The sequence below is a fragment of the Sceloporus occidentalis genome, unplaced genomic scaffold (assembly GCF_023333645.1).
Source record: "Sceloporus occidentalis isolate IW3139 unplaced genomic scaffold, rSceOcc1.0.p SCAF_4, whole genome shotgun sequence".
Classification (NCBI taxonomy): Eukaryota; Metazoa; Chordata; class Lepidosauria; order Squamata; family Phrynosomatidae; genus Sceloporus; species Sceloporus occidentalis.
In genome coordinates this window covers 75760705-75771327 of record NW_028316984.1, presented here as the reverse complement: position 1 = coordinate 75771327, position 10623 = coordinate 75760705, and the positions used below count along the sequence as shown (strand labels likewise).

Sequence of the window (10623 nt, the reverse complement as noted above, 5' to 3'; positions counted from 1 at the left end):
CCCCACATGTCTCTCTCTGTCCCCTATGCATACTCCCTTGGATCATAGTCTATGCTGAGTTCAACAGGGCTTGCTCCCAAGAAAGCGTGCACATGATTATAACCCTTGGGGCACTGAATGAAAACATGACACCAGCCTAGACCTCAGGAGTGTTTAGAAATATTCCCTGCAGGTTTTGGAGTGAAGAGAAACTTTAGTCCTCCTTGTCTAGCAGAAAGTAGGTAATTTGATGCCTTTGTGGTGGCTGTGTGTGTGTGTGTGTGCGCGCGCGCGTGCGCGCACATATGCACATGTGTGACCCTGCTCACAATAAGGTTGCTGATCATTGCCAAAGATTTGGGAGTCTAGAAGTCAGAAGCTGCACAACTACCACCTCTTTCCCTCCCTCCTCTGTGTGTGTGCGTGTGCACATACACACACATTTGGAGAGTGTGTACTGATCTTGCTCTGGTTACTGGCACCCATTCAGGCTGAGGTGTCATTGGGATCTCAGATTGCAGCAAGGGGCTGGCAGGCAGCCAGGGGCAGTCTATTTAAAAGACATGCCTGCTCTGCACTATTCAGTCTCTTTAGAAACTTCTCCAGGGGAAAAGTGCTGGGAGATCTACAAAGTGGAATTCTTTTCTTTGCTTTTTCCCCCCCTCTCTTTTGCAACCCCTCCTTCATTCTCTTTCTACTGCCGACTTTGTAAAAATCCTCCAACTTTACAGAAAACCTCTTTGTTGTTCTTTAACCCAACCTAGGAAGAGGAGGGTAAAAAAATTTTTTTTCCTAGCCTGTCCCAAGCTAAACCTCTTCTTGACAAAGCCTAGTTCTACCTGCTTTGAGTACTATTCTAGACTCTTCCCCCCCCCCACACACTAGCAATTTGCTGCAGACTGTTATCTGGACAGTCAAAAAGAAGCTTGTTCCTTTCTTTTGCTTCCTTTCTAGCCTGTTGCAGACATTGCTTTTCTGTGGGGGGGACAAGTGGATTATTTCATACCTTTTTGTGCAGCCTCACTAAAGGTTGCCTTGTTCTTTTCCTTTTTTATAGATATATATATTTTTAAAAAAACCTTTTCCAGTGACTTTTTTTTAAAAAAAAATCTCCAACCAGTTGCATCTGTAATTCTTGCAACTGGCATTGCCTGCAGATTTTGACAACCTGGTATAATATATGCTCACACACTTATTTTTAAAAATTCACAGACACACTTCTGTTCTTTTTGTTGTTGTTAATCATTTTTGAATTGAAAAAAGTTCTTTTGGAATCGAAGGAAGGAGATACTTTTCCCCCTTTTTCTTTTTCTGTCAAAAAGAGACCATTCTTTTTTTTTTCCTTAAAAAAAGACAGTAGCAAATCCTGCCAACCTTGTCTGCTCCACTTCTGCCTGACCGTGCCTTGAAGATGTTCCTCCTGATGCAGATGTTGCTCTTTTCCCTCTGCCTGGGGCTCTCACAGGGCTTGGGCTCCTTCGTCCACTGTGAACCTTGCGACGAGAAAGCCCTCTCCATGTGCCCTCCCAGCCCTGTGGGCTGCGAGCTGGTGAAAGAGCCCGGCTGTGGATGCTGCATGACTTGTGCCCTGGCGGAAGGGCAGTCCTGTGGGGTGTACACGGAGCGATGTGCCCAGGGTTTGCGCTGCCTGCCACGCCAAGGTGAGGAGAAGCCCTTGCATGCCCTGCTCCACGGCCGAGGCGTCTGCCTCAACGAAAAGAGCTACAGGGAGCAAGCCAAAAATGGTGAGTCCTGCCTGGGGCCTTGGTTGGGGTTCAAAGGGTTATCTCTTTGTTCCACTTCACTCTTTTCTTTTTCTGCTGTGCTCTAAAGACTCTCTGAGTATCTTAAGGTGCCACCTGTAGCATCAGTTCACCTTCTCAATCGTATTATGCCCAGGGTTATCCCTCCCCTGCCCTCTCTTGCCTTGTCCACACACCCACTTCCCAATCCTTCTAAACCTGAATGACCACCACCCCCCAAATCCCACTCCCACCATCCTAACAGTCCAGTCTGTCTGAACGTTGCTTCATCTGAAGCCACATGGTCACTCCTTCCTTAGTCTCAGGTGCCTGGCTTCCTTGTCTCCCATTGCAAAATTTTCCCCACCCCTTGTGACAGACTGGTTCCTCACTTAGATGAATTTGCCTTGCCACCTGTTGCATCTTCACTATAATTCTGCACTCCATCTTTAGCACATCACCTTTCTTGGTCCCCTTGTGGCAGCGCAATCACCAGTGTAGGACTTTGGGGGAGATGTCTAGGGCCCAACCTCTGGGTGCCTCCACTAAAGATCCAGAGCTGCGTTTTGAAGCAAAGGGAGTGTTAAACGTTACCATATAAAAAAGGAGTAGGGGATAAGATCATCAAGTCCAAACTCAGCACCAACTAGATGTATAACTGGTGGGGGCACTTGTTGCTTAAATCCCCCTTCTTGTTACCCTTTGCATGAGTCTGTAAGGATTAGTAACCATCTAGCTTTGGTCTTGACAACTCAACAGGTTGCATTTCACATGTGTGTTTTAAAAGCAGACCAATACCCAGCTGAGTCGCATTCAGTCCAAACTTCCATACCTGTGTTTGTTGCTTTGTCTCATCCTCAGCAACTGATGCAACTGTTCTTCTGTAAAATATTTCAACACAGAAATGAGCAAGTGGCACAGACTTGTGAAAAGAGCCAGCACTGTTTATTGCAAAGTTTGCAGTTCAGCATTTTGATAGGTGGGGTGACAATCCCAACCTTTTCTTCCTGATCCAATTTATTCTTTATGATACTCCTTTTCTTCTTGAGCCATACCTGAGCACAAAAGAGGATCCTTCCACTTCTCCCCCCAAGACCCACCATTTTCCCATGCCTCCCTTCTGGAAAAGCAGGCATATGCTTTCTGCCAAATCACCTATTGCATTCAGGCAGTGAAGATTTGCAACTACAGCTTCTCTTTTCCAGCACCTAATAAATTTCTTGCTGGCTTTAATGACACCCTCCACCTTTCTTCTTATGTGCTGGTTGAAAGCATTGGCTCAGATGGGTTTTCCTCTCCTCTGGCAGAGTGAAAGTTTCCTTATTAAAAAAAAAAAAAGCCAAATGTCAGGTGCTGCTTTTGGACGAGGTTAAAGGCAAAGACTTTGGTTGGATCATTCCACAAGGTGGAATTGGTCTTGGGTATGTGAAAGGAAGGGGGAGGAGGAGGTGGAGAGCTGACTTGATTTCCTGTTTTTTGGAACCCAGTAAAACTGTGCAAGATTCCACATGCATTAGTACTGTGTGAGCTATCCCCATTGCATGGCTGCTACAGTATATTTGTGTGTGTGTGTGTTTGGTCAGTAATATGAACAATATAGCTCAGTGCAAATAAAGTAATATGAACAATATAGTTCAGTGCAAATACAGCAACGTGCAAAGTAAGGCATTCATCTGCACTGATGGAGTTACAACAGTGCCACTTACAGACAGATGAGACAAGCAACAGTTTGACTTTTTGATTCAGTCTGAACACGCCTGAATGTTTTCTCGCTCCACCCTCTTTTCCCTCCTCCCCCCTTCTCTCAGGCTTACTCTTCCAGCTGTAGAGCAGGTGCTTCAAGAGGGTCTGTATCAAGGAGAGCCAAATTCCAAAGTCTCAGTGTAGCCAACAGCTGTAGCGTTACAGGCATCAAAACTCAAAATATGGCAAAGCAGAATATAGAATCACTCTCCTGTATATACAGATGTTGTGCATTTCCCATAAGAGTGAAGGCAATATAACTAGCCACCCTGTGGTTGAAATTTAAATCTGCAAGTAAGCATGTGTATGTGCCTGCACACTTATGTGCACCTTCCTTCAAGTAACCTGTCAACTTATCGTGCCCCCATGATGTTTTCATGAGGTTTTCATCAGCAAGGCGTCCTCAAAGGCAATTTCACCAGTTCCTTCCTCTGAAATATAACCTACAGCACCTGGTATTCATTGGCAGTCTCCCATCTAAGTACTAACCAGGGCCAACCCTGCTTAGCTTCCAAGATCAAAAGGGATTTGGTGCCCTTAGGGTATTTAGGCATGACTTACAGGAAAATTTCTTTCTGTCTCAGCTGCACTCTCTGCTATAAAAAGAAATAGGAGAGGAAGGAGTGGAATACAAATGAGAGCACAGTTATTCCCAGTGGTTTGGTTGTAAATTTGTAATTGGGTTGCAAGAGACTTGTGGATTACAAGACTTCTAGTGCTTGTATTAGTGAACAAACACCTTTGAGGTATTTGGGATCAGAAGACAGATCCAGATCAAAAACACAGATTTCTCTTGGTTGTTTGCTTTAGTAAAATTATTAGGAGTTCTTGACATATGAGCCTACATCTTTACTCAATGTTTGGAAAAGTTACTTTTGGGAGACTACAGCTCCCAAAATCCAAGATGGCCAATGGCCAGCTGCTTGGAGGATTTTAGAAACTGTTGTGCTAAAAGGTAACTTTCCCAATTTTGTCTTTGGCACCAGGAACCAGACGGTGCAGTGGTTTGAGTGCTGGACTATGACTCTGGAAAACAGGGTTTGAATCTCTTCTTGGCTGTGGAAACCCACTGGGTGACTCTGGGCAAGTGACATTCTCTCAGCCTCAGAGGATGGTAATGGCAAACTCTCTCCGAAGAAACTTGCCAAGAAACCCCTGTGATAGTCTCTCCTTAGGGTTGCCTTAAATCAGAAATGACTTGAATGCACACAGCAGCAACAACAAACCAGAAGTAAATTCCAGATACCTGTGGTTGTCAGTTGTGTTGACATACATCATATGGTTCTGTTGCATTCTGATAAGGCTGTAATGTTCTGAACAGTTTATTTTTTAAAGGAGACTGTTTGGCTACTCCTGTCACTTACCACCTAGTTCACTCCTTTTCCCAAGCCTCACAAATGCATTTCTAGATGACTAGTTATGCTCCTTAGTTAGACTTTAATCCATTCATGTTAAAAATGGGCCCTGAATCTAGTGTCAAAGTCACCTTTCCCTGGTGACAGGAGTGTGTTGGGAATAGATGACTTAGAATTTTATGCCTGCAAGACTTTTTTTTAAATAGCAACTTCAGGAATTTCTGAGGGCAAGGCATAGGAAAAATAAAAGCTATTGGCAACAGAACAGTAGAGTGTGAGAACGAAGAAGTATATTTTCATAGGCATGTTTCTAGGCAACTGGTGAAGGGGAAAAAATGAAGTTTGACTTGAACTTGAAGGCCTGTGCCAGCTTGGCTAGAAATCCAAGAAGCGAGTGTTCAGGAAGCCAGTCCCGGCTGTGGTCTATCAGTGACCAGCACTGGCTGGAAACTGAAGAGAGGGGAAGAAGTCAGGAATATATATAATAAATTCTGGTAGGAAGATACAGTGATTCTTCTTTTGCAAAAACCTTCTGTCCCTGTTGCTGCTGAAGCAGGGACAATTCTTTTATTTTCTCACTTCTGTTTTCCACTCTGGGGTTGGCAATACATATATCTAGGGCCAGCAACTGCACTGAGAGTTCAAATCAATTTCCCCAAACTCAACTGAAGCTACAAATTCCCGGATTTTATAGGATGGGATCCTGGAGGTTAAAGTGGGCTCAAACTACTGTGTCGTGCAGATCCAGTCTCTGTGATGCTTTAGGTTTTGAAAATCCATGTATACCTTTCTCACTGTTTGTTTCAAAGACTGGAAAAGTTGCTGCCTCCTCCTCCTGTACTGTGGATTTCTAAATCTCAAGTCCCTGGGCATGCTGCCTGGATGATTCTGGGATCTGCAGGGGGGCGGAATAAAGTAACTCTTTAAAAGCTTCCTCCTGGTGCTTTTAAAATGTTCCTGTTGCCAACTGGCAACCCCTTCTATATCCCATCTCCTTTCTTCTTGACATTATAGGAGGCAGCCAATCCTTCCAGAAGTAACTATCATGTAGTACTTCCCTGCTGGGATTGATCAACACTGGTATGGAGGGGTTTGTGCATGTATTTACGTGTGCATATGATGGAGTACGTCTCTCTTTTTTCTTCTCCCATCCCTTCTCACACAAATAAAATTAGCAGGTCAGCAGGACTAAGCAAGCCTCCCTCCTTCTGCTGTACTAAATTTATGTGAGCTGGGAGTTTTCAAGACAGAACAGCATTCCTTGGATTCTCTACCTGCCTTTTGAAGTGGTATTCTTGGATTCCCCACCTTGGATCCTCTACCTGCCTTTTGAAGTAGAACCTGAAGAGCTTTCCCTCATTTGATTCCACTGAACATGCTGCTGACATCAAACCCCCATCACTTTGCAACCTTCTCTGACTTTCTCAGAAATATGTGGTGGCTGTTGATTTTGAAACATCCCCCTAGTGGCCACATGCTGCAATAGCTGCTACATTGTGGCAACCTTGCTTAAAGGAAATGAGGATGTGTGTGCATGTGGTATAGTAATCATGTTATCAAGGTGATATCCTTGGGAACAAAACAAAACAAAACAGCTAGCTACATCTACGGTTTTATTCATAATTAAGGATATATATAGTAGATAGTGGTAATTCTCTTTCGCCGTCCCCAGACATACATGCTAGTTACCTGAGGTCGACTGGCAACTAGAAATATTTGCATGATTAGTTCTCTTTATGCAGTTTTATTATGGTAATTTTTTCCATTTGTTTAAATTTATGTCCTGCCTTTCTTCCACTGAGCTCCCTCCCCCCTCTTTGTCCTTATCAAAGCCCTGTAATATAGGGCAGGCTGTGAGACATGAGAGTGACTGGTCCAGTGAATTTCAAGGCCGCAAAGAGACCAGAATCTGGATTTCCCAAGTCCCATTTGAACCCCAGTGAAATTCTTTCTTATACACAGGAGCTCAGTTTCTTTCTGTATCTGGCCACTATTTTTCAATTACAGGTTGAGCATCCCTTATCCAAAACACTGGGGACCAGAAATGTTTTGGATTTCAGATGTATTTTTTAAAAAATTGGATTTGGAAATATTTGCATATGCATAATGAGATATGAGACCCAGTTCTACACATAACATTCATTTATGTTTAATATATACCTTATAGAGAGCCAGTGTAGCGTAGTGGTTTCGGTGTTGGACTGCAGCGCTGGAGACCAGGATTTGATTCCCACTCAGCCATGGAAACCCACCTTGGGAATGTCACATGCTCTCAGCCTCAGGGGAAGGCAATGGCAAACCTCCTCTGAACAAACCTTGCCAAGAAAACCCCATGACAGGATCCCAATAAGTCAGAAGCAACTTGAAATCACACAGAGACATAGACCTTATACACATTGCCTGAAGATAATTGTATACACAATATTTTTAATATTTTTGTGCATAATACAAAGTTTGTGTACACTGAACTATCCAAAAGCAAAGATGTCACTATCTAAACCAGCCATGTGGACAATTTTGGATTTTGAAGTATTTTGGATTTCTGGATAAGGGATATTCAACCTGTACCAGCAATGTAACCTTTCAACCAGCAGTGCATATCTTTGGAAGTCTGCTACAGATCAGGGATAGATGGTAAATGGTTTTTACAGGCTCATGGTCTGTTTCAATATGAGATGTATCCTTATGTTTCAACATGTTATGTGCACATTTCACTCAGACAAACATTGCTGCTCCCATGACCCTTGCCCCAAGCTGCCACATATCCACATTATGCATTTGCACCAGAGATGTAAAGTATACTTAAACTAAATGGGATGCCTTGCTAAAGTGAGTGTGCATAGAATCGCTGAGGCAGTGGACAGACGTATGTTCTTTATTCTGATCTCCAGCTCCAGCACTTAGAAGAATTGCTTCTTTGGACTACAGATGCCAGAATCCCCCAGCCATCATGACCACTAGCAAGACTGGCAGGGGGATTGGGGCAGGTATCATTTCAAAGAGTCATTTTTTCCAAGCTCTGTGAAGAATGTTCTTAGAAGCAACACACTGATTCAAACAATCTTGCTTTCCCACATGCCCCCTGTTGCTTTCTCCTTCTGAAGAAAGGGAGAGATGAATCATTGAGTCTCCAGCTGGCTTCCTAAGGAGACCACAAGCCAACAAAAACTATGGCTAGGAAGGAGGGACTCCTGGAGCTCACTTTTTAAAAAAATGATTATGTTATTGTAGCTTTTACAAGACAGGGGAGGAGCTGTGACTGAGGCTTACGTTTCATAGATTTAATATTTTATCATTCCTTTGACACAGTTCCCCATGCACTCTGCTTAAGTGTGTATAATCTAGGGCTGGGTATAACAGACATCCAACAGCTGCAATGGAGAGGCTGGGATGGGGGGAAAGGGGGGCAGGTGCATAGAAAGGGAGAGGGAGGCTCCGGGTGAACAGGGGTTAGGCCGGGTGAGGGTTGGGGCAAGGGTCACAGGAGCAGCAAGTGAGCTCTGTGCAGTTTTACAATGGCCAGGGTGTTCTGTTCATCCAGGGTGTAACTGGCAGTGGCAAGCCCTGGAGAGCTATTCTCTTTCTCTTCCTGCTGCAGAGAGTGGAGCCCAGATATCTGCAAAACTCTCCAGACATTAAAGCCGAGGCTAGTAGCAACAGGCTTTTGGCTCGCTCTCTCTCTCTCTCAGAAACTGGAAAAACACCTTCTTGCTTTAAAAAAAAATAATCTTCCAAAATCAGAGAAGGCAGGAATGAAACGTTTAATCCAAGGGGCTAAGCAAGAAGGCTGAGTTGCTGTTGTTGGGTTGGTGGCGAGAGGGGAAATGCCTCCTGGGGGAAAATGTGGCACCCAGACCTGAAAGCAGGAATGGATTTCAGGAAATGCTGTAAGCTAAACAAACTCTGTTAAAAACCAGGAGGAGGTATGAAAGAGAGGAATGTAGAAAGCAACCTTGTGGGCTGAGTCAGACTCTGTGCCTTTGGTCCCGTGGCTGCACCTCTGAATATTCCTTGCCTAAGAAAACACTATGAAATTCATGGGGTCGCATCAGTCAACTTGGGCTGAATCTACACTGCAGAAATAGTGCAGTTTGACACTGCTATAACTGCCTTAGCTCCATGCTGTGGAATTCTGGGATGTGTACTTTTGTGAGCTACTTCATCTTCTCTATCAGAGAGCTCTTATACCAAAACAGACTACAAAACCTTGGCCTGTTACAGACTGCCAAAATAAAGCTGCTTTGGGTCTCTTTGGAGGTATGCTGTTTAAATGATGCATGCATCCTAAGAATCCGGAAGCTGCACCAAAGCTGCACTCCAGTGCTTAGGAATCGAGTGTGGCTTTGGTGCGACCTCTGGACTCTTAGGACCCATGCATCATTTAAATAGCTTACCTCCAAAGAGACCCAAAGCAGCTTTATTTTGGCAGTCTGTAACAGGCCCTAGTATCCCATAGCATGGAGCCACAACAGTTAAAGCTGTGTCAGACTGCATTATTTCTGCAGTGAAGATTCAGCCTTGAAGGTGTACACACACATGTCTGCTCCATCTGATATCACCTCTCCAAGGACTCAGGGAGAGAAAGGTCTCTGCCATCATCACCTTTTCACTAGAGGTGCCAAGGACTGAGTGTAGAGCTCATCTATAGTCAGAGCAGGTGTTCTCCCTCTCTGCCATGACTCCTTTCCCTTCCTGAAGGGATGATCTGAGTTACTGAGAAATAATTTTATCCAAGAAATTGACTGGGCAAAAATGGGCTTATATGTCTGCTGATATTTTCATGTGGAGTTTTTTTCCCTCAGAATAAATCTCAAAATGCAAATATTGTCATCTGCCCAGGTTTCACTTTTGTCAGGGTTTCCTGACATTTCATCTGGGATCCAACCATTTATGAATATTCTTTCCATTCTTAGTTTGTACACATGTGCATGCTATGTTTGGCGCTCCCCTTGATTTGTTCAAATTAATTCTCCTATTGCTCTTATTCCAGACCTTGGAAAAGTTACTTGTTTGGACTAAATTCTCAGAGTATTTCAGATGGCAGGGCATTTTCAGAGCTGTAGTCCAAAAAAAGTAATCTTTTCAAGCTCTGCCTGTATTTGCTAAAATACTTAAAGGGGAATGTCATCATCAGCCTCCCAACAACTCAGGAAAAAGAAAACTGACATGATTTCTTTTAGCCTATCATAAATGGTTCTTGGCATATGTTTCTGCAAAATAATAATAATAATAATAATAATAATAATAATAATAATTTTATTTATATACCGCCCTTCCAATGATCAGGGCGGTGAACAGCATATAAAGTCAATACAGTAAAATACAAAGCATATACAGAGCATATACACTTGTAGATGCTTGTATGTATGTGAGCATGGCTGGGACATGGGTTGCTGCTTATATGTCTGCATGTGTGTTTCTGACACAGGTGGTGGAGTCTCCCATAGGTTGCCATATTTTCAACCAGCTGCTATAGCTTTCTGCCTTTAACTATGCAGCACAGAGACATAAACAAATGAAACTGTGCCTCTTACCCATGATAGAATAAAAAAACAGATCAAGGCAGATTCTTTCTTTTCTCTTGCCTCTGCCCCTGCCCCCACCCCCACAGTCAGCTGAAAATAGTAGGGGCATCCCAAGAACTAGGCTGCTTTTCTGTGTCTTCAGAGTTCACTTACCTGCCTGTCCAGTCACTCTGCCTCTATTCAACCCATCAGTCAACTCTTTCACTACCTTGCTATGGTGCCAGCCTGGCAGTTCAAATTTCAAAAGGGAGCAGGTGTTCACTTTACTCAGACCTTGGG

At 43.7% G+C, this 10623-nt stretch overlaps 1 protein-coding gene across 2 annotated transcripts in view; it reads left to right on the top strand.

Annotated features, from left to right (window-relative positions):
* The first annotated feature begins 558 nt into the window (after window positions 1-558).
* LOC149314009 (insulin-like growth factor-binding protein 5) overlaps window positions 559-10623 on the top strand; it is a 51779-nt gene continuing 41714 nt past the window's right edge. Inside the window, exon 1 of one of the 2 annotated variants that reach the window (XM_089520360.1) lies at window positions 559-1640. In XM_089520360.1, coding sequence (XP_089376486.1) covers window positions 1391-1640 — 250 coding nt within the window. In that variant the 5' untranslated portion in view covers window positions 559-1390. Of the gene's footprint in view, window positions 1725-10623 lie in introns of both variants that reach the window. The other variant, XM_089520359.1, reaches the window with a different exon arrangement.